Genomic DNA, 25,037 nt, shown 5'->3' on the forward strand with positions numbered 1-25,037 from the left:
AAACTGACCCATCCCTTGAATATTGTTCCCCTTAGAGCATCTCAGAATGGTTTTAGGTTTGTGTACTTCCTCCACACCAGTGAACTTAGGAATAACCCTGAAGGCCCCTTGCCTGAATTGCCTCATGATAATGTTTTTATTCAGTTCAACTGTTATGTTTGCTAATCATTTTTTTTTTTTTTTTGCTTTCAACACTTGTGTACCCACTCCTGATATGTCTTGCTAACGCAAGGTGGCAGTATATGTAAATAAATACATATATACGTAAAATAATGCCAGAATAACTTTCTGCAGCCAATGTAAATTGCTTAAGGGAAACCGTCGCTGGCAGTCCTGTACACGAGATTCTTCCGGTAGAGCTAATAGTGGTGCAACGCAGGGTTCGTCACTTGGTCATCTTTCCCGCTCCGGCAGGAGAAGTGTGTGTCTCCTGTACGCAGTTTTTTCTTCCTTTAGCCTTTAGGCTGTTTCCACGTCGCGTTAGGCATCGCTTTCGTAAGGCGGCCCTCATATTCAACATCTTCAATCATTCATTCTTGCGCTACGCTCGCTTTGACGAAGTCAAGCCCGGACTGAAAACGCCAAGGTAGTCTAACAATTTTATTCCAATTCATTATTTATCGCTTTTCAGCAGTTCTCCAGGCGGCACTGCCTCTGAACTACTTACCACATTGCGACAAACGTGAGCGCCAAATTATAGGGAAAGAGTGGAGTCTAGTGGCAGGAATCGCTACATCTAGCGGCCCGTTGATTACAAAGCGTTGAAGCACACAAAATGTGGACCATTGTAACTCGCTGCCTCCTGAGTCACGTTGGATTGGATATTTATTTCTTGTACGTCATGAAAGGCACCGCGCAAGTCAGTGAAGTGGAAGATTGAAAATATGGGGCCCCATATAGACAAGATTTATAGTGAAAAGTATACTGTGACTCGTTCACGGTTTTCTTCATTGCGATATTTTAGCTGGGGAACTTTCCGGCGGCAAGAGGACAAAACTGGGGTACAACAGAACTGTAAGCTAAGTGGCCCTTATTTTCTCGATTCCAGCGAACTAGGCGTAAGAATTAGGCGCACGACTGCAACAATCCTGCACTTCCAAATCATCTTTCGGGACAAAGGCCAACAAGTAGTTGCAAGCAACATACCTCTTACAGCGGGTACCGGTGGTGGCTTATGGCGTGGCTGATCTGGAAGAAAAAAACATTGATTTCAGCTCCAAGAAATCACCAGAACACACCTCACGATTACTGTCAGCGGTCGTGCGTTAACATTGAATAAATATAGTGGCACAACGTATTGTCACAGTGTAAAAGAGTTATGTATAAGCCGTTTACTGCAGCGAGACTCCGCTTTCGCGCTTCCCTAAGAACACTCCGGGCGATCCCGAGGAGCCACCGTGAAGCCTGCACGTGGCCTCCCAAATGCATGGCGAGCCGGTGCGTGTGACCGCCAACTAAGACTCTCCTTCGCGTGCTTTTTTTTTTCTGCATAAGCTGCTCCATCTGGTGGCACTGCTAAAAAGTCAGCACGTGGCCTCCTAGAGTAGAAGCGTGCGTATCAGTGTACGCTGCGAATTGTTCCCTCGCTTGCCGCACACCCAGTCGCACACACACAGCGACGGAAGTTGTCGAAATCTCCTCAACCACCTCAAGCACAACAGCAGCCAGACTCGCTTGCCATTCGGCCGCAGACTACCCAATAAGACGAGTAATCGGGTAGTGTGCGGCCGAACGATTAGATAGAAACAAACATAGAGAGTAACTTAAAGTGCGCGAACTACCCTACGAACGCTTACGCATTTGCTGACATGACGGTTACAAGTAGTAAATACATTAACCTGGATAGCTACTCACATTATAGCTGGACGTGCTGCTTTTCGAAGGTAATGCGCACCCAATGACGATTACGTAGTTGTTTTCAGTAATGTGTATGCACTGGTACTGGAGTAAAATTGCTGTATTTCTAGTGCTACTGAGTGCGGTGATAAGCGGTTACAAATCAGCGAAATTCGCAGCGATTAGCATGGTTAGGGCACTTCACGTCATTTTTGTGGGCTAACTGTGCATCTATCAATCTCTCCTCTCCATCTCTATATGTGTAACCATTTTTCCGCGAACCTGGGTATCTGTGTCATCCGTGGTGAAGTGGTTATCGCATCCGGCGTCTGTGGTAGCAGAACAGGGTTCGAAACAACCTTAACACTAACATAGGTCGCTAGGTATCTAGCGCCGTTTACCCATGTGTCGCTCTTCAACGAACCTGTGTGACGCTCACATGAGCACGGCGTTTCCGGGAATGGGTATGTACCGCTATTCAACGAATGTTTCAGGCTCACTTGGAACGCTGTCTATGTGCCAGTCGGTCGATGCCGCCTTCAATAAAGCTCTTGATACAAACTTGGGTCACTGCGTCTTTCGCAGTACGTGTTCCTTTGTTCAATAAACCTATTCGACACAAACATCGGTAACTAGACGATTGCCACTGGGAATGTGCAGCTCTATTATGACAAAGAGAGAGAGAGATCCTTTTTAATTTCTCTGATGCTCGGTAGAATCGAAAGCCCACCAAGTGCGGCGACGCCAATAGAGAGCGCCGTGGGTACCATGGGATGTAGGGTGCAGATCCAGCAGTTTAGCAGCAAGATGCGGCAGAGTCTGGAAGCGAAACGTCTTTCTTATGAATTCCGTGAAACGAATGACGGCAGTTCAACTACGACATGGTTCCAAAGGAGCCCGGACGCAATTAAGCCAACCGATTTCGCGATGGCTCATTTCGACCAGCCGAATCTACACCATCAGCAATCCGTGAAAATTTACCCCGTGCTGGGTACGATCGCAGCCGCTTCACGGGGGGTTCTTCAAGGAGGGCGGCTCGATGCTTTGGCAAGCTGCGCCACAAATGCACCCGGTATGTGCCACCTTTCAATGAACGTCTTTCACACCTACGCTAATTTAGCGAGCTGTGCCATGGATGCACTGGGTACGCGCAGCTCCTCGATCAACGTATCGCTGATTCGGGTCACTGAATATGCGCCACCGGTTGCACGGCAAGCGAAGAAACAATTATGAGCGTTCGCACGTAGAGGCGCGCCATGTATCTCGGTTCGGAGGCAGCTAGCGCACTTCTCGGCAGCGTCACTTGATGGCGCAGCCTGTCTTTAAGAAAAGCGAGAAAAGGGACCGGCTTTCGTGTGATGCGTTTCACAGCGCATGCACCGGCACTCCAAGTATTTGGGAGGCAACGAGCAGTTTTTACGTGTGCACATAAATTAACGAATCCAACTTTGCAAATTTTGCGCTATCACATTAGCGGTCAAACAATCTCAATAAACCAGGGGACTCGGCGATGCGATACATTTTTCATACGCACTTATTATTGTTCATTTGCAATGTAAAACACTGTTCGGCTAGAAAGCAACGCGTAAGTTAATTTGCACCCTGTCCAGATAATAAAGATACATTTTTTTTTTACTTCTACTATAAACGTTTGCCAAAACACTGCCTTCAGTTTGCGCACGCCAATGCTGCCGGACATAGTGCCGCGCCTTTGACTGTAGATAGCCTCGATGAAGGTATTGTGCAAGTATTTAGTAACTTGTATTACCATGTGTTCTGGTTCCCAGTTGATATTCTGCACGCAGATCTTTTGTATTGATATACCACAAAATATGCCGGACGTAAGAGTTGGGGCTCTCTTCCCGGCAGTCCACTTACGTGGCGGTGACGTGAATAGAGTGAACGTGATGAAGGCTATGAGGACCGCCAGTCCGATACCGACTGCCACGATCATTCCGTGCATCTTTTGGTCTTCCATAATGCTGGGTGGCACAAAAAAAAAGACGATGTAACGAAATGTTAAAAACAAAGTCTGGAACGCAGCAGGTGGTTTAAAAGTATGATCTTATGCGTTAGTACTGAAAAGTAAAAAAAAAAGAATTGTCATGCGAATACATTGAATATAGCTACAGCAATATATGTTTGATCGACACCTCGCAAGACGGGAAGGTAAATGCAGTTTTGGAAGTGACAGGAAGCAAGGAAAGGGCTGGCTTTAAAATTCTCTCTGTAATGGCTTAAATGAGCAAGAAGATTTGGCAAACCTCATTAAAGACAGAGAGACGAGCAAGAGAGCAGACTACAAAAACAGCTCATAATAAAGTTATATTGCTCGTGAAAGTAATAATGAAATCTGTTCAAGGTTATTCTGAACATCGCGAAAAAAAAATGCCACGGAAGTATTTGTAGCTTTTGACACAGCACTGTCATATGTGTTGTTCAACACTTACGCTTTGAGCCATGATGCTAGAAAAAATAATGATTGCACTGGTATGATCACGAAGAAATGTCATGCAGTATATTGTTGCACAAAACGCAATATAAAATCAGAAACCGAGATAGTTATGGCATCGCCAGGAAAGCAAAGCGCTAACATTAGATTTATATGCACGCCAAAAAATCTATCATATTTTATGGGTTCTTTTATGTCACCTTTTCAATGTTTCTTTATGTGTCTTTGAAATGACAGGAAACACACAGCTGGAACGCATTATCACGATTTTTTCATGTCTATATCTGTGTTTTGTGTATTCACAAGATACATTGCCTTCAGAACCCAGCGTATACGCAACCGAATAGGATAAATATGTTTCCTCGGTGTACCTGGTTCTTTTAAAGGGAAGCTGAAACGGTTTTTAATTTCCATGAATTGCTGGGGTTGGGAAGAACACACCTATTAATTTACGGTTCTGAAATTTTTTCTTTGTATTGTCAATATAAGGGGCAGAAATCGCTCTCTAAATCCCCCCCGCGGACACGCCCCCGTCGCTTCCCGGAGCGCCGGGTGAGGAGGCAGCCGGAGGAGAGAGCTGGCGAGAGTGACGTCATTCCCGGGGACCGTACTGCCGGACCGGCGTGCTGGCATGTGCTGGCATGTTTCTTTCCGTCCTGCGCTTTACGAAACGACGCTACGAGAGATCTGCCGCCGCTCCCGTTTGTTTTCTTTTGCGATTTTCGTGAACTGTGCTTCCTTTCTGTGCTGCGTGAGTGCCTACAGCCAAGCCCTTGTTCTGTGCAGCATTCGGCTGTGCGAACACAGGCGGGCGAGACGATGTGGTGTTTCACATGTTCCCGATGGACAAGAAACTTGCAGCGCAGTGGGTCCGTGCGGTGAGAAGAGATAATTTCTTGCCGACGAAATCAACTGTGCTGTCTTCGGACCATTTCCGCGACAGTGATTATCATCGGAGCTTGACAACGATGCGGGCAATCGGTATTCCAATTAAATCGGCGCGACCGAAGGCCGGCGTTGTTCCGTCTATATTCTACAAGAGAAACACCTCGCCACTTCCAAGAGCGGCCTTCGCCAAGAGGAGAAAGGGTGAGGTAAGGGTTTTAATGTGCACACGGGCAATTTTTTAAACGAATGATCACCTGAGTGTCGAACAAATGGCCTTACAGCGGCCTATGATGAAGCGAGGTGGAGGCACAGCCGGGAATATGCACATGCGTGCAAAGTTCTTGCTGTTTTCATCCTGTTTTTCCACTCCGGTTTGTCACGGAACACTGTACTACGGCTGTTTGTTCGGCGCTGTTTTGGTACGGTGAAATAACTGGCCGGGGGTACGCTTGCGCATTCAGTGATATTTCCTATTCGTCCAACCACGCGGTGCCCGCAGGTTTAGCTGTTCAGCATTCGTGTTCAAATCGCACGACATAAGGCGTTACGGTAATATTTTCATGCTCGCGTTAGAGTAGTTGAACTCGTCGTGTAAAAACTTCGTTCCGTAGATTTCACACTCACAGCTTGCTACCAGCAGCGAAATGCCGCAAAAATGAGCGTCGGCACAGCCGCGCCCGTGGCAAGGCGAACGGTCTCAAATAATGAAGTAACGTTGTGAGGTATTGAACTTGTCAGCGTTCGACGTGGTCTAGCCCAATACAGGCATCGCTGCTGGACAAAAAATGTTTTCTTGCCTTTAACATTTCATGCCCCTCCCCCCCCCCCCCCCCATGTGCCTCCACCACACCTCACGACACTACCAACGTTCTGGCGCCGTACAGAGATTACTGGTGCATATTTAACGCAAATAATACATTACATTACTTTAGCCATGAAATTACAGACACCAAATAATTCACATTACTAAATCACTAGACAACTAATCCATCACATAAGTTACTGAAAAAGTGTTTCAATTACTGTAAGTAATCCAACTGTTGTCATCTTTGCTGATATGGATGCTATGCTGAAATTCATGACATCCCTGCCTTGCACTCTTTCAGGTTCTAGCAGAGCACCTTGAGAACCGAGCCCCTGATGAACCTGTGCCACTACCATCACCAATCGAAGAGTTTGAAGCAGCCAGTGTTATACAGGCAGATAATGTTGAAGAGTTTGAAGTAGCCAAACGCGGCACTTATGTTCGCGATCGTGTATCAACACGCAAAAACCACGGAACTTTAGACAAGCAGCGGCAAGGTGCATGACATCGCGGAACTGCACCCGTGTTTACAATCTAATGAGATGTTAGTGCTTCGGCGTTCTTCCAGCAGCAAGTTCCCAGTGACAGTTAAGCGCGTTTTTTCTCCCGTCATTGGAACGTGCAGCTACATGAAAAGACATATGTACCAGCTAAAATTTCCAACGCGCGGGAAGGTGCACACATCGCTATCGCTGTTGGCACACTCAACATCGTTGTTGCGCCCGTTGCCGCCATCGTTTTCTGTATCGGCTGTCGGTTCGAACATGTAGTACGGCGAAAATACAAGCTCTCTGAGACAGCGAGAACGTTCCATAGTGCTTACAACTCAGCTGTGAAGCCAGAACAGAACAGCGTGCTACGCTCTGAAACGGCGGCGCCGACCGGCGATCCCCGTGAATGACGTCAAAGCGGTCCCGACAAATCACGGGCAACAGCGGCGTTCGCGCGATGCCCTGAGGCGCTGGTGCGCGTTTCCTTGCAAAAAACAGCCGCTTGCGTTTGTTTCTGCCCTTTTTAAACAAGATATTCGTGTTCAGTGGACTCAAAACTATAGAATGCCGCAGGGAACTCATTTTTTTCGAAAAGTGTTTCAGCTTCCCTTTAAGGACGTTTAGTGTACATTCTCACTCTGGTGCAATAGGTTTGTTAATGAAGTTTCTTTTTTTGCAAGGAGAGGAGCCATAAGAAATATACACAACCATAAAACAAATTGCAAGAAATAATTACTTACTTTCCTTTTCTTTCGACCCACTGGAGACTTCTGTGCAGGACGAAAACGAGAAAGAGTTTACAATGGTGACTACGCCGCAGCAATCTGTGTCAACCTTACTAGACAAGTAAGACAGATACTTGCTCGTCATGAACGGTATGGTTGCTGTGCACATCAGCGCTCGCTACTCGATCAAAACTATTGATTTTTGATGAACACTTTCTTTCATTACCAGTGAAAACAATCGGTCCAAAATTATAGCGGCCTTCAAACAAGCTGCTTCATTGTCGTTAAATGGTCAGATAGTTGAGATAGTTTGGAGCCATCTCGTGTGTGTGTCTTTATCAACCCTACCCCAAAGGTACACGCATGGTATAGCATTATCGAATGAAAGCAAAATCCGGTGAATCCGCAAAACTGCTGTAGCACTGAGATGTGCGAGGTCTTGTATCACGTGGCGAGTTGTCCTTGTCGTTCTCTACTGTCATCTTCATTGCCAAGTCACAGTCGTTACCTACGTGTGAAGTCACCTTTGTTCGACGGCACCGTCATTGCCTTCGTCGCCATGTCATCGTATTCAATGTGCTATTATCATTGTCGGGAACCCATGTTATGTTACCATCCTCGGCCGCCATACATTATGTGCCGTTGTCTTTTACGTAGACTTGGCAATCATGACGTGGTTGTTGCAGCTCTTCTCACCGTGATGGGGCCATGCTGTACTTCAGCATTCGTAGCAGATGACGCTTCTGTTAGAGCTGGAGCTATGGCGGAGACAAAGTTGGGTGAGCAGTGCTCTGTACAGGATGGCGCGTTACGTCACCATGCGTTATAAACACGGGGAAACTGCAGTGCTTGGCCTCCGTGCTTCTCGTACACGACGGAGTGACCGAATAAGGCGTAGGTTAGTCAGATTTCCGAAGGAAAGAAAGAATAGAAAAGAAGATCCGGCCGACGATGGTGCATTAAAAGCACCCTCGTCGGTTATGGTTATGGCAGAACATTGCCGACATAATAATCATCATAACTTCTTTTTTTGTGGGCATGATATACTTAGGGTTTTATAATTTTGATCAAAGAAACTTCGAAGGTACTCCTTGGCTTCATGAGGGAGGGGTGGTAAACGCTGGGCCTTCCTGCTTTTAGTCCTTCAGTTTTCTTGAGTAATCTCTGTGGGCGCAGTGCTGAGGGGCAATTTTTTTTATTTTATGCTGCGGGGTAGCGTTGGGGAGATCAAAGCTGAAAGTCCGTGTAGTTTAGATCCACCATATAGTGGCAGAGGTACAAACCTACGCGATTTCTACTCAGTCATCCACTCTTTAAAATGTACTCAGGTATAATAACTAACGTCGCCTAGTGAATTAAATTACTCGTATGGGGCATCATTTCTCTTTAGCGGCCAGAAAACCTCCATCGAACAAGAACAGTATAAACCTTCGCAAATGTAACAAAATAAAGAGAAGCACAGATTTCAACTTTCTCCTGAAGTATGAGGCCGGAATCGGAGGCAAGCTAGGCGAAGCCCTCACTAAACGCAGCTATTTATCCGTTCGCCTCTGAAACTTACAGTGAATGGCTACTGTCGATAATTTCTAGCTGAGCTCGGGCCATTTTTTGCCTGAACATTCACTTCATTGCTGATTCTGTTGCTGTTTCCCCATTGGCTCGAACAAGGCTCGAATGCCGCCATCAGTGAGATGGACCACTCAGTACAGAGAGCGTTTATGCAGTGGAGGAGTATATTAAGCCAGGAACAGTGACACTAAACGAATCGGATCATTAGCAAATACGAGCAGTGGTCCACTTTTTCGAAGACAATGAAAACTTCACTGAAGCTACGGGATGGCATGCTAGCTTTGTTGCCACAAGGTTGGGACATTATACGTAGTACCTATCGATGAACGCTGCAAGAAGTATTTGTTACCTCAACGCGCATGCAATTTCAGGCTTCAATAAATAATAGGGAGAAGAGGAGATTGATTGGCAAAAAAGAAGGAAGCGAGCTGAGCTCACGGTGATTGTATAGGGTTCGCCTGACAGCTGAACGTGGGTGAGCAGTTTGCGGAAAATAAGAAAGAGACGTAAGGGTGACAGATAATCAGCAAGAGCCCTGCTTCATAAAATGAAGCGCTAGTTCTGTTCAGTTTACCAGTGCCTGCACTTGGGAAGAGCCTAGGCATAAAGTTGGGCTCTGCTTACTGCGGACGCAGTGGCTCGCAGTCCAAGCCACGAAGGCTTCGATGTTATACTTACGGCAGTCGGGACTTTACACTATTTACCCCCTTTTCATACGGGCTCCGTTTCTTTGTTTATTCTTTTTTCATTTCCTTTCATAAATTTTATGTGATCGTTACGTCAATCACAACAGTCCATCCCAAGCACTACACCCTAAGTTAGCTGGCCTGACATCCTCTGTTTACCATTAACACAGAATCTCTTTCTCAATTCAGCTTGCCATCTAGAATTTATTACCTGCTTGGTTAACAGCAGAACTAGCTGAGTGCCCGTGTAATTTATCATCCCCCCAAAATTAATACTGACATGTGCGACAATTCATTCATTCTGAGCTCAGTATTCTGAGCTGGAACAACCTAACGGAATGTGCCACGTTGGAACTAAAATATGACAACAATTCCACTCTGTGCGAATGTGCGATTGCGGTTGGACTCTTCCTGCACTATCACCAGGAACGGTCCATGACCATGATGATTTCTCCAGTTGCTGGACGCCGGAAACCTGCGGAATGCTAGTCATTACAGCTTTGCCTGCAAAAAATGACGTATGTTAGGAATGTGCATGCCTAAGAGTAGCACAAGCTCGAGTTCCGCATTATTATCTTGAAGACACCCCACTAATTCTGAGTAATGAAACTCTTGCTTTTTTTCATATTTAGGCCAAGGAAATGAAAAAGAAATCAGTTTTCCATTCATAAACACATTTATCACTTTACGCTCCTGTACATGTATGACGCAGTGAAGTCCAAGAATTGCAGGATGCAGCGTGCCTTTACCACGTGGGTTGTTCGTGTGCGGCAAGGAATCTCAGCTACAAGACATGGTTTGGCTAGCATGATCTACAGTGTCTGCATTAGAGGAAGCGCAACCTTGAGCGGAGGGCAAGGGCAAAAGCGGACGCCTTAGATATTGATCACAAGGGTAACTTTTGCGTCAGCCATGCCTGCCCACTCTTATATAGAAATGAATTTAAGCAGTTAGCCCTGCGCACATTCAATTGCAATCAGCTATGTTTTATAGCGATAGCGATAATATGGACGCTGCAGGCGAATTTTCGGCCTAGTCACCGTCAGCCTCGCCGCGAGGTTTCGTATAAAGCCCAAGTGTGATAAGCTGCTTTGCACCAACCCACAACATACGGCACGTATCTAGTGGGTGGGCACACGTCTCCTCCTCTAGCCAGGCCTAGGTCGCTGATGTTGTCGGCGCGGCTGAGCGTGTACACCACCTGCGCGCTATGTTGGACTTATTTTCCGGCAAATGCACAGATGGGGCGAGCTGGGTTGGCTAGTGACTGCGTGTGCGCTGTCATTCAAGTTAATTTAATTAGCAAGCTAATCTTTACTCTATTCGATACAGTCGCTAAAACTACGAGCCTTACTTTGTGTAGGTGACAAGTACTTAGCAGCCGCTGTGAATGCTTCGCCTCTCGGATGAAACTACCAGTTTTTTCATTTATTGTTTAGGGTAGAAGGAGGCGGGAATGGTATATGGATGGCGCATACTTACAGTATTTGTATGCTATTTTGCATCGTCTGTTTTTTAGTAAGTGATAAGCTGCATTTCGTACACGTGTCGAGCTAGCTTCTTCACCTTTTATATCGCTCTACACATTGTTTAATAGTGAACTAGTGCCGAAACAGGCCAATGTTCGATTATTCTCAAGCTAAAAGTCCATCGGACAGCTGTCGCTGAACATGTTAAAATTCAACTGCGTAAATGTTGTGCAGCATCTGCTTAAGTTACGCGCTTTCTTGATTATCATGAGCGGCACCCATGAGGACATGTTTGTAAGCTGTGCTCGTTTATTCGAAACATAAGGCCAGTGCATTTAACATGAGGATAACTTAAGTAGAAATCTTTATATAAAGCTAACGTAGTCAATTTGTCGTTATGAATACTTTACATATGCTTAGAATGGTGCAGGGAAAAGCTGCCGTTTTTTTTTTTTTTTTGCTTCAGTGCCACTACGTTTGTAACTCGTTAGTGAACTATATCTGGTGAACCAGTTAACAACCATCACCACTGAATGAATTTAACTAAGCTGGCATCGAAGCTTGTACATTGATCTTTCATAGCTGCTTAGGATATGCATATGTATCTACGATGTACGTGGCGCGAGGGGTACTTACGAACATGCTTTCCTCCTGCCATGACTGCTTGTGAAATTCTGGCCTGTGCATTCTCATCAACTCAATTTTACAGCGCATGTACGTAGTCTATGTATTACTCGCGTGAAGATGGCAGTCTCCACCTCACTGCAGGACATGAAGTAGCCCCTTTCCATATCTGGCGCAAATGTCAGATGTATCAACGTTTCTAGACGCGGTAGGGGGCTTTGAAGCCGACCCTATATGCATAGAGATGTTCGGACTGCCTAGTACACAAAGCGTACATTGTCTGTCATGGTCGCGGGGAGCGTCAGCAGCTAACGTCAACTCCTCACCTAAGTTCTTTGCTGAATGTTTTTGAGCTCACAGTGCTGAGTTCGTGTTTGTGTGTCTGTGTGTGTGCGCGTGTTTGTATTTGTACACGCCCGAGTATGTCCCCTGCAGTCTGATTTCCGTAAGGTTAAATTTAGGAGGCTGGATAAATAAAACAATCTTTATTTTCACAAATACTTCTGAATTGCACCGCCTAAATTCCCATGCAACATTTTACTTACTCTGCTGTTCATCCGAGCTGTTGTACATTTCTGTAAGAAATTATAATACATAGCATGCAGTACGTGTGAAGTCACGCTTCCACGGTAAGCATAGATATCGTAAAGTTTTTGTATCAGAGCTAAGTTGGAGCCTAGCTGTGACAAGCAAACGTGGCTACGTAATAATTTTCGGCGAAAGAAGTATTTCTTTTAGCCGATTTTTTTCACAAAGGGAAGAACTGCGTAGAAGCCTATGCAGCTCGTAATGATATTCAGTTCTTTAGAACTAGACAACTAAATAAAACCCGAATTCCTCTTGAAAGATTAGTAATATAGGTTCCCATTTCTAGCATTGTTGCAAACCCGCAGACTGATGCAAATATAATTGAATGAAAATTAATTTCCTTACCTAATAAATGTTACTTTTTTCCATAACTGCCTTGTATAACAAAGAATCCACAGATCTCGAGCGGGAAAGCTTATTTACCAAAATGATAGGTAACACAGAGCAGGTGTGCTCCAGCCTTCTCCTATGCAAAAGGTATGAGTGAAGGGGCGCACAAGTATATAATGGCGAACGGTGACGATAATATGTGTGGCAGTGTACGCCAATATACAATCATTCTAAAAACTTCCGCGCATCTGGAGATCTCTACCAAAATGCTTTGTGTCACGGACATGTAATTTCGCAACGCAATTAGCGTTTCTCGCCAAATAGGCAATCTAACGATGTTTCCGAGCTAATCTTAGCCATGCTGTTCACTTGGTTAAAGAAACGGATTGGGAAAACAGGGTCACGATACAACTTTAAGACTAATGCGTTTAGTCGATATAGGTCTGACAACGAAAAACCGTAGGTCTTAAAATGGTATCTTGCACGATGTTATTCTATTGGTCTTTTTTTCGTTGAGCCCCTGAGGTAACGATATGTTGGAAAACTGTATAGCACTGAACGTTGACCGACAGACTAATACTAGCGGGCGCACCCGTAGTCTATGTAATCAAACCATAGAACACGGCATAAAGAACGTGCATTGAATATCGCATGAAGACTGTCTCTAAGCACGCACAACTCTTAGCAGAATAGCGCATGATATTAAACGGTCTACTTGAATTTTCTAACGTTTCTCATACTTTTCAGTACTCCACCCTTGACTGGACATGTGCCCTTTCTCGTAAAATGCCCAGAGCGTACGTATGTGTCTGTGCATTCACCTGTCATCTCGTTTCTTCCCTCGGCAAGCATCGCCTTCGTTACCCAAACATCTAAAAGCTGCAGGTGACGAGGCTGTGCCCGTGCCACCCGCTACTGGCGCTACATCAAAACTCAAACGAGTTTTCCATCACCCACATTTTAATATTGCACTAGATATGCATAGTATTAACAGGGTCCTTCTACACCTCGCTACCGGTCACACAACTACCGAAAAATTCTATATAGGGACAGAAGATGGCACCAGGGGCGCTGTCGTATGCAGAAGGTAGTTTGATGCTGGGAATTCTTTGCAATTTGCAAGTGTTCGCGAATGTACACGCTTTTCTAGCAGCTGCGAACCGTGGCGTGCTTTTTGTGAGCATGTCACTCATCGCCCTTGCATTCTATTGGCTACGTCTTTTATTTTTCCTCCCTAGTGGACACCACTGAATGCGCACCTTTTGAAGTCTGGATTATTCGCAAACTGTAATCCTGGTTTGCATTCCCTATTTTTTGCATAATGTCACTTTATGCACGCGCCACTTTCTACTCTCGTTATAGCGCCACTGCATGTAGGCGCAAGTTTATATTAACGGTTGTTTTCGTTGACTTTGACATGAGACAAAGCACATGTTGGTATTCATGACGCCACTGAATGTGTGCGTGCTTGTGGTCATATACTACTTTTTCTTTTGGCCACTGTGTATACGCGCAAGTTTGTAAAGTTTGCAGTCATGTTTTTATTTTTCTTTCTGGCTTCTTTCTTTTTTTCCGAAGAAAAATGTGTATATTGAACTCTGTGTGCTTGCAAGCGCACTCTTCATGAAGGCCGGACCCCGGCTGAAACATCAGACAAGTCCTGTTATTTTTCCTACGTGCTTCTATTCTTTGAACTGTTTCTGGTCCTGTCATGGAATGGTTTCTGTCATTGAATGGTTTCTGGTTCCTGAACTGGAACTGGTGCTGTGATTGAATGTTTCACGATATACATGATTGTGAGGGTACCTGTTGAAGCACAATTGGTTATCTCTTCTTCGCGTTAAAAGACTTATCTGCATGTGTGCCCTCGCTTGTCTACGGTCTTCCGAATGTGCGTTGAGTTGAGGAGGGTATAAATTACCAACACGCCTAGTTATATATTCTTTCGAAAAGTTTCCTCGCTAGCTTGCCTCCTGCTTATGTTAGTCATAGCGACGAAACAGTTTCAATATTTAGGTTAATATTTACACGCCAGCTTCTTCTTGCATAGTGAAAAAATCGCATGCAACAATCTACTTACTCATCCTTTCGTCTGAATCACTGTCTCTTCCTGGAAAGATAACAAGTGTGGACATTGACGAGGCTCTTTCTTTACATTTTTTCACAGCACATGTAGAAGCCTACGTTTTTTTTTAATTACGTCACAAGCTACATGTCATGTGAACAGCTAGCTAATGTTTACCCTGTATTGGTTTATAGGCACATGCCGGGTGTTTCAAGTAGGCCAAACCAAACTTCAAGAATATAATAAAGCCTGTACAAATGTCACTGGTAGTATATTGTGCGTATGCGTCTTGAGTTACTGAAACTATTTTTGAAGTCCCAAGAGCTAAACTATCAGGTGCGTAGGTAATTATGGCAAATATCAAGGATTTGTCTTACGGCATACGTTGTATTAGAAAAGTTGGTTGTAGTGAAAGCTCAGGAACACCCACTGAGGTCAGCTTCACTACGTTATCTTAGTTCTATATTACGGGGACTGAAAAAGAACCACCTAATTAAAGATATACATAGCTCTATAGCCTATAGATCAGTGCTCTCAGTCATCTTTTCAAAAAAAAAGTTCGCTAGTATTGATTTACTGTTGATAACCTGTAAAAACAATAAGTAGTTTAAGAGAGAGCGGCAAACACCAGATACGCTTCAGGTGGTTAGTGTTACAGTAATGTTTAGCTTTTGCAATTGATAGCCCGCTCTGGTTCTTGAGTATTATAGCATTCGATGTGTCGAATTCGTTGCCAATGTATGTTTATAGACTCTGGCAAGGGACAAATATTTTAGTAGCCTCATGGCTGTGAGCGGAGTAAAAGTTCAACCTAACTTTAGGTCCAAAACGTTCTCGTTGTACAGTAACAAAACTTTACGTAAGCGTCAGGCTGATTTTTTTTACTTGAAGAAACAACGCATATGCGAAAATGTCTTTTAAGGCGAAATGGCCATTCATTCGAGCGAGGCGTTACCGTTCGAGAAAATCTGTACGGGTTTCTCTGAGAGAAGTCACAACGGAAGTTGCAGGTTTCTTTTGTGGTTTTGGGCTGCTCCCCAGTGAATCGCCATTTTGCCTTGGACTAAGCCTCGTCCGCCTTGCGAATTTCGGCAAAGCTGATCTGCCAGTTACGGCAAAGTGCTTACTTTCCCCTTCGTCGGAGCCACTGTCTTTTCCTGAAATTAAAAAGATAGTAACACAGAATGCTCCATGGTAACGAAAAACTTACTTGCAAGTAGCGTGACAACGCAGGAGATTGCGGGAAGCGATAAATTTGTAAATACGACGCTTTATTTCTGAAGCAAAATGTAGGGGAGAAACAATGTGGAGTTCATTACGAAGATGCGTAATCAAGAAAAAAGGTTGCGGAAGTTCACGGGTCAACATAAATGTCATAAAAAGTTTCATTTCCTTTATTATATAAACTTCATGCTATGGTGTGGGTCTGCTTTGCAACTACCGAAGCGCATTGCTTTCTTCTGAGTAATATAGTGTTTCTAGGCTAAATCGAAGGTTACTGTTTATTATTGTTTAATAATACAATAATTGTATCGTTGGTTTTTTAGCTTCACACAAAAATATTGACGTGAGCTTTGCAATCAAACAAAGTAATCAATGTGGCACTCGTGCCAATCTAACCCATCTTCCAAAAGAGCATGTCTTTCTGCCACGATAACATGATTCGCTACACATCAACAATACTTCAGTCATAAATCAAACCAAGCTCTCACAGTGGGCTTGCGGTTACATTGTGGGCAATCTTCTTGCCATGCCTACGACGTCATCTTTGTGTGAAGCAGTGTGGCGTGCTGTGCTCTATGAAACATAACATGTAGCAGAATGGACAACTGGGCTAGTTCGTTTGCTTGGATCTTGACTACTGGTTTAGCTCACGGAAGATGAAAAAACGAAGAAAGAGGACAACACAAAGCGCCTTGTCCTGTCTTCTCTCCATTTGTGAAGAGAGAAGACGACCACTCTGGTTCGATGTAGGCGCAAAGTGTCAAGATCTAACAATGCGCGATTATTCCCTGCTTGTTGTTTCCGACGCCCAAATGCACATTGCCGGAAAGGCGTTTGTATGATTCTCACTTAAGCTAATAAGCGTCCTCGTCTTTTAATGATGGAGAAGCTGATGAATGAGACTTAGCAACGTCACCGTGATATGGACGACATTACAACTGTCGTCGTCTCGTGCATAATTGCAACCCACTTCTTATGAAAAACAAATCATGCTGAGATTGCACATTGGCGAGAAAAAGCAAAGTAATGAAAAAAGGTCAGCAAGTCAGCAAAGACAGCAAATTGGTAGATAGCTATAGGAAGTAAGGATAGTAGCTTTATTGGCCGTACAAGCTTGTAGAAAGAACCCCAGGTGGTCCAAATTTCCGGAGTCCCCCAGTACGGCGTGCGTCATAACCAGGTCATGGTTTTGGCATGTAAAACCTCATAATTTTATTTTTTAACTTGTAAATATTCGCTTATTAACTAAATTAACAAGCACGATGTCACACGAGCACAGGTAAACATAAACACATCTCACTCGATGACAGCGGAAACTCGTTGTCAAAGCGCTGGAGTGAGGAATCGCGGCAGCAGCAGCGAGTGAATCGACCTTCATGCATCTCTCGCTTCAACGCGAATGAAACGTCGAGGGCACTGCGTCGAAGCTGCTGGCACTACACGCATACTGCAAACATCGCATATCACCTTCAAGATAAGGCCCGCGCGGACGCTCACTTTGGCCACGTCGCATGCCGCTTGCGCAATACGCCGCCCGCACGGCTGCCGTAGCTGCTGCGTAGCAACTGTCTTGCAGTTGTCTTCATGCTGTCGTCATTATGGTTTTCACCATGGCGTGATCGTCGCGCTCTAATTGTTGACATTGTCGAAAACTGTCTTTATTTTGGGTGTCATCCCGTCATCGTATCCGTCGGCATAACCCAATCATCCTCGTTGTTGTCGTCGTCTCGCTATCCAACTCGTTGTTTTCTTCGCCGTGCCGAGATCGTCTTAGAAGCCGTCGACATTATTGTCGACGTCCCGGCATTGTGGTCGTAAAATTATGTTTATTGGCGTAGTGGTCCGCACATTATCGTCGACATCACAGTCTACCTCATTTCAAATGTGCTCACTCTCGTGGGCGGCTCATGTCATACTGTTTGCAGCAGGCGTCGTCGAACAATTTTTGTCGCCGCCATGATGCCATTGTCCTCGCAGTTGTCGTCGCCGTCCTTCCATTGTTATTGTCAGCTATACCTTCGTACCATTTTCATCGCCGTCCTGATCACCGTCGCCGTTGTCATTGCACCGTGTTCGGCGTCGTCATAGCTGTATGGCACCATATTTGTCGGCACAAAGCCATTGTTTCACCATCGTATCAACTCCTGTGCCGTCATCGCTATCAATCACCGTGTCGATTGTAGCCGCCGTGGTGCCATCCTCGTTGTCACAACCGTCGTCGCTGAATACTCTTCGTCACGGTCTCTGTGGTACCGTCGTCCTCGCCTCCGTCGTCATCGTCATGCCATCGCGTTAATCGCCGCTTCTATCAAGGTATCTTCATCGTCGTCTTGCTGATGCAACGACTCGTCGTAACTGCGGAGTCGTTAGAGACCCACCGTCTTCGTCATGCCATCATACTCAATATTGTGCCATGGCCGTCGCCATCGTCGTAGACCATGTGACGCCTTTTGTCGAGAAGCTATCGTCTTCGCCACTGCTTTCATGCCACTACTGCAGCTGTGGATACATCATCTTTGCCGTTGCCGATATTCCTTATCACCTCCATTGTCACCGGCATCATGCAGTTCTCTTCCTCGTCGTCGTCTTATACCGTCCTTCTCACAAATGTCGTCGCCATTATGGCATCTTCGCCCTTGCCATATTCATTTTAAAATCAGCTTTGTTGCCGTCGTCGGCAGGCTGTCCACCTCGCCATACCATTGTAACTGCAGATGTCGACCTGTCATCTGCCTCGCCATTGTCGTCGTTAAGCCGTGGTCTTCGACGGCATCGTCATTGTGAATTTATGTTTGCTGCTGTCATCGTGATGCCTTCGTCATCGAACATTCTTTGTCGCCTTCGTCTTCTCTGTTCTCCTCATCCTCGCAGACATGTCACTCCGTTGTAGAGCGCAGCTCTGACGCGCCCGTTCCTGCGGTGAGCGTCGGCATTACCGGTCGAACGAGCGCCCGCCAAGAATGAAATCAAACGCGGAGCGCAGCGCGAGATGAAAGAAAGGTGATAGCGAAGGAGGCAGGGTGCTGCTGAAAGATGAGGCAAGGTGCGGATGAGAAGCGGAGGAGAGACGCCCTGCGCACGCTCAGAGTTGTCCGCGGCCTATGCATCAGCAGCCGCGTGGGCGATCTCAACTGCACCTCCGACGGGGGGAAGGGCGGGAGGATGCCGTGAGGTTGGGAGGGCTATGGTCGTCCGGGGCGACAGCTGCGGATGTCAGTCCGCGTTACCAGCCTGTGTGACAGGGATCACTGCTCCTGCAAGGGGCAATGGTGAGCGGCTACGAGCAAGGCTCGATGTGACAGTCCCTCGTGTGTTGTCATCGCTGACACTGGTGCAACGACTGCCCTCGTGGTTGGTGGAAAACTTAAGAATTAATCGATCATTACGATACTCTGAAATACGAAATTTGTACGGAGCTCTATACGTGTTTTCATTTCGCGATAAATTGCGGCAAGAATAATCAGAAGCAGATAGCCAAGGCGGTGATCGTCAAAAATCCGATCTGCGGGTCGAGCGCGTCGGCTATGACTCGTGAAAGGTTCCAGGAAAGTACTATACAATTCGCGTCGCGCATAGAATCAGATAACAAAACAACGCAAATCACGACAATAGAAATAAGCGCGAACGAGACCACACCAGGTAAAGCAAAGAAAAGCGAGCGACAGCTGACGCGAGCAGATGATAAAACAAAAACGAGCGGTCCGCTTGAGACTAGTTGCGAGTACCCATCGAGCGGTTAAGCGGGTCCACATGACACTAGTTATCCGCGCGCACGTCGCTGAAGTGGCCGCTCTCATTCGTCTCCACCGTTCACAGCTCGCGTCTTGCATATCCTGCTCCGCGTTTGCTCTTGCATCTTTAGCTGGGCTCGATCACAGGTTGACGCCGCTGCCGAGGCCAACGCTCGCCGCAAAAACGCGCGCCTACAAGCTGCGCTCTAAAAAGCGTAGCGCCCCGCAAGACGGGCAGTGCAGCCATGATGGCTATGATATGACGCCAGTGTAGCGTACGTCATCTCTACGGAAACGAAGCGCTGTGCAAGCGGAGTTCTGTCTGCGGCTGCTGCGCTCAATTGCACCGACGCGTCATCCACGCGCTATCTCTAGCGGTCTCTCGATTAGCGAAGCAGACGCGTTTAGCACGTGCAGCATGAGACAGCATGTCAGCGCCAGCCTATATATCACGAAGTGAAAACACGTATAGAGCTGCGCGCAAATTCGGTATTAGGAAGTATCGTAATAATCGGTGATTTTTTTTTGCTGTTATCGTTGAGCCATACTCTTTGTCGACGTCGGGGTTCAGTCGCCCTGGCCGTCACCCACGACGTGATGTAGTCGTAGTTGTTTCTGTTATGCCGTCCTCCTCGGTCGCGTCGTCGCACTCCATCCGTTGCCGTCGTCCTCGTCGAAGCTTCTTCGTTGCTGTCGTCGTTTTGTCATTGTTGTCCTTGTACGCAGTCGTCACCGTGTAATCATCACTTGCATGCTCGCCTTCGCGTTGAGTGCTGTTTAATTGAAACAGCTGCGTAGTCTCCTGGCTGGGCTCGTATATTGTTTAGGGTGTCATATTGTGCAAAGTTAAGCAAGGCTAGATAACCAGCTATACCTAAACGCTTTGTGCATTATTGACTGCTCTTGTGCTTGAGGTCTCCACGATACCTTCCGGCGATACTTCCGGTTATATCTGCCGATACCGTCCGGTTACATCCACTACAATCACTGTATGCAACGACGGTACAAAGACAATAACAACGACGGTATCATGCCGACGAATTTTCGCTTAAAATCTAAGACAACAATCCCGTCGGACACTGAATTTCTCGTGCGCGCTTCTGAGCAATTCGGGGATCGAGGTGCTATAAAGCGCTCTTTGACTACTCTGAATTTATTGACTTGGCGAGCTACGAAAGGGAGGGGGGAAGCGGCTTTCTTCGTTTTTTCGTATTTAACCAATCATCTAATAGACGCCGTTGGAAGGTTATCGTGTAGTTAGCTTAATAAATACCGTTTCCTTTTTTACATGGAGTCGTACCAAAGCCTGCACAATGACCGCGTATTGAGGACAAATATACAGGTCTACGCGATTTTCAAAATTTTGGCAGACCACGAATTCGTACCCCTAGAATTAATTGCATGTTACTTTGACGTCGTGCTGATTTCATTTCTGTGTCCTATTACAGGTGTGCAATGTCATCGCCGCGAGGACATGAACTACAAAGGCAAATGGAAACATGTAAACTAGCAATAAAAAATTACTACTCGTATTGGACTGTACTCTCACGTGTTCAAAGTCATGCTAACTACGGGCTCACGAACTCGCATGCAACTGCGCAGCATTCAGCTATTCGCACACATGTACGATGCCAAACTCCAACTGTAAGTTTATTGCAGGCTCTGATGAAGCTAGTTGTCAGGCAGATATTTATCTTCGTTCAAGGCACATGATGCGAAGCGCTATGGGCGACTTCTAGCGAACAAATGAGGCTAAAACCTGTCCCTTTCTTGCTCGAAAAAGAAAAGCAGGGATACGTTAGAGAAGACCATGGTTCGAAGTCATAACATGTCCCAAGCCCCCTAATGCTTTATATCTTCCATAACGATTAACCACATAGTCAAGGATTCGACGAAAATTCGTCTGGTCAGCCACTGAAGTGAAAGAGGTTTGCTGTCACTGACCAAGTCAAACGGAAAGAAAGACGTTTCGTTTTTTTCTTTACCTATAATATGCCACTACTCGTCTTGTCCGCCTCATTGTGAACAAGGAACCCGTATGGGTTCTGAAAAGTCTTATTTTCACTTGACTTGGTCAGTGACTGCAAACTTTTTTCAACGCTTAACCACGCGACATCACGCGAAAGCCAACCGAGTGAGGTTATGTGTCAGCTAAGGAGTGCTAAGGTTACCATTGCCATACATGTTCACCGTAGGTACCGAGTTGTAGCACAAGAAATAAATGATGAAATTAACATATAACTTTCAACAGCACGCTGAGAAAATCAGCATTACATAACACTAGAATTGCTAACGCTGAAAACGTGATGCGAACTTGCGTTTGTTCAAACGCAAATAGGGCGTTCAAGCGAGACATATCTGTCTCATTTAGTCGTTGATGTGGTTCCAGAAGAGCATACAACTTGATATTCGTAAATGCGACGAACGTTGCTAATATTATCACGATGACAACGCAATAATAGCAAGAGCAAGTTCATCTTACGTTCGTCCGCCATGGCCAGCCACCACCGCACGCGAACTTCGTCTTCGTCCCGATTCTTTAGGCCGCCCTTCCGCGCATCCGCAAGGCAATCTAGTTCGTGAAGTGCGATTTGGATTCTTCCCACAAGTGGGAAAATTTGTTTCGTGCGAAAATAAATGCACCCTTAACTAAACAAATGGTAACAATTTGAGAACAAAGAAGTAATCTAGCTAGGCAAAGAAGGCCTTTCCTCAGCTGAATTTTTCGTATCGACTGAAACGTACCCGCTATATAAAAAGTGTTTGTATATATATATATATTGCCACATCCTGTATGGTCGCCGCGGGTATGTGCCAGGCGATGAAAACGACTCCGAAGTAGCGCGCGAGTAGAAAAACAGAGACGACAGCGATGTCGCGTTGACTGCTGTGATAAAGTGCTTTTACAACACGTCCTCGACACCGGCTTTCCCGTCTCGTACTAGGCTGCGACAATATATAACATATAAGTGTGTATATATATGTGTATATATATATATATATATATATATATATATATATATATATATATATATATATATACGTGTATGTATGTGTGTGTGTGTCAAGAACAATTCCATTTGACAATACACCGAATGTGTTCTACCCCTTTTTTCATGGAGTTTGGCCATGTGGAACTGTAAACTCGAGAATTATAGTTTTTCCTGGAAGTATAACTGAAGTAAGGCTTCTTTTGTTTATTTTTCTTGCTAGAAATTTATAGTCCCAACAAAGGCCTTCACGGTGGACATAAATTAATATATAGGTACGTTTTAGTAAATATATATTTATTTCCGCAGAGAGCAGCCTGTAACGACGTGGTGCCTCAGAAGTACTTGGCGTCGAGAGATGAAAGGCTTTTACGGTGGAACGTACACAATCGATTGTGCTGTATAGCCAGAGTAGTCACCCCGCGTAAGACTAACGTCTACAAACCGCATGTCAGTGGCGTCAAAATGCGTCTGGACTAATAGCCTTGTAGGTATCTATCGAGTACGTGCTAGCAAAGAACGTTGACCTACCTCACGCATGTAGGAGCCAATTATTTCGACATCTCTCACGGACATGCTAACGAAACATAGTAGAGTGTGGGTGTCAGCCAGTTGCTGATTTAAAAACTTAGCAAAGCATGTAGACATCTAGGAGAATACGTTTAACGCGGCACATTGAGTACGATACGGTACTGCAAGAAACAAGGAAGCTCAAACTATATTAGGATTAAACGAACCATGACACATGTAGCCATGTTTCTTGACTTTGCCGTTTATTAAAATAGCCTAGTCGCAGCGTACCTTCTACGCGCCGGAGCAGCACCGCAACTCTCCTGCATAGTCATGAGCTCCCCCAGATAGAATACATCACACTTTTGGAATGACAAGACTGGGAGCCCGCCAAGGAATGCTCACGCATTATAAAAGTCAATTTTGCTTCATTTCGATGACCTATCGACTAGAAAAATCCTTTGGAAGTTGATGACATAGTGAGGATGATAGGCGCCTACGAGGTGGAACAACATACAAGAGATGCTGCTAAACAAGAAAGACGAAATCTCGCTCTCCTCAAAAAGCAACACACCAGAGAAAAGGAAAAAACACGGAGGAACCGTCGAGTGCCAAGAACACGCATTTCTGAAAACGCAACCATCACCTTAGGCAATTACTACCCATTTGCCCACAGAGCTACCCAAAGTACAAGTTTTCTCCCACCACGAAGATTGCTTAAGGACATTCCCGAAGGTTCCAAGGCTTTAACGACCAAATCATTTGCTCTCCCGAACAATATCTTCCGCATAATAAAAAGATACAGTTCGCCTCTCGGCTACAAAACATTCACATTGTCACGTGGTGCTCTCAACCAGGTCATAGTAGCTTTAGGAAAATTTGACAACATATACGAGGGCTCATCAAGAATTCTTTGCCCCTATATTTATTAGCCAAAATACGCTAAGTAAAGGTAATTACAAGCATATGTACTATTATAGGTGTCGTACACTATATTTGCACATAGTCCCCACACCAGTTCAGAGATTTGTCCCATCCCAGTAGTAAATTTGAGAGGCATCTGTGGTAGAATTGATCCTGCTGACTGTGTAACCACCGTAGGCTGTCACGGACTTTTGCGAGCTCACAACAACACCACCTCACATTTCTCAAAGCGAGACGCCTTTCCACATACCTGGGGTGCATTTCCCTGCCGATTTCGATGGGCGTCCGTCCTTTGCTCAGCAGACAACGAATCACACTTCGGTGCTCGTACGCATAGAGGAAGGAAAAATACAGATGAAAATATTTCATCACGCAGGCTCGGCAGGGGAACACTACGTGGAGCCACAGTGGTAGCGCAACACGTCACCTCTTGTGTGAATATCACAGAGAAATAATCAATATTTGCTTAGACATTCGGTTCCAAATAGCTATGCTAGTAGTTTTTATTCGGTGCGCGCTTGTTCAGCTGCCGTGCCGTGCCTCGGCCTGCAGAGCGGGAACACTAAGACCGACCGCGTACTTTCTCGTACGATCCTTCCTTCCTTCCTCCGTGCTCATACGCCTCGCACGTGTGAAACACAACTGCCATGTTAAACAACTGACAGCACAGACTGGCAGATCAGGTCGGGCCTGTCCATTGCTTAGTTTTTCCCCCCAGGGTGAAAAAGAATACTAAAAGAAATGTGGGGGTAAGCCCGCAACACCCGAAGATCTAACGGGCGAAAACAGCCAATCACGACATAAAAGGAAAGGGATCGTAGGTGCCTACGATCCAAAAGAAATTTAGAAACAGAAGCCAGCAAATGATAAAAACAAAGGTTTGCGGAGCTGAAGCCAAAGAGGGAAGACGGAGCGGAGTGAGAAGAAGGATTATGACTGGAAAAAGGAGCAGCGCGAATTCACTGAGTAGCCCGCTCCTGAAGACTAAATGAAGAGCTATTCTTTGGCAGTGAATTGCATTCATTGTTCATTCAAGTTTACTGCAGGTACGAGTTAAGACGTGGAGCAGGAAACTTCAGCCCAGAAAGTATAGAGCAGTGTCCGCGCTCCATGCCTCAGTGGGTCCATGT

The 25,037-nt window shown here is 45.5% G+C and overlaps 1 protein-coding gene across 1 annotated transcript in view; it reads right to left on the reverse strand.

The window, feature by feature from the left end:
* LOC126534365 (uncharacterized) overlaps positions 1-14,764 on the reverse strand; it is a 65,599-nt gene extending 50,835 nt beyond the window's left edge. The window contains exons 1-6 of the mRNA XM_072289470.1: positions 14,544-14,764; positions 12,091-12,120; positions 7,213-7,242; positions 4,287-4,302; positions 3,715-3,818; positions 1,147-1,188 (exon numbers count right to left, since the gene is read on the reverse strand). Of these exons, the coding sequence (XP_072145571.1) occupies positions 1,147-1,188; positions 3,715-3,818; positions 4,287-4,302; positions 7,213-7,242; positions 12,091-12,120; positions 14,544-14,598 (277 nt within the window). The 5' untranslated portion in view covers positions 14,599-14,764. The remainder of the gene's footprint in view (positions 1-1,146; positions 1,189-3,714; positions 3,819-4,286; positions 4,303-7,212; positions 7,243-12,090; positions 12,121-14,543) is intronic.
* Between the last annotated feature and the right edge of the window lie 10,273 nt (positions 14,765-25,037).

Source organism: Dermacentor andersoni, chromosome 7 (genome assembly GCF_023375885.2).
Source record: "Dermacentor andersoni chromosome 7, qqDerAnde1_hic_scaffold, whole genome shotgun sequence".
Classification (NCBI taxonomy): Eukaryota; Metazoa; Arthropoda; class Arachnida; order Ixodida; family Ixodidae; genus Dermacentor; species Dermacentor andersoni.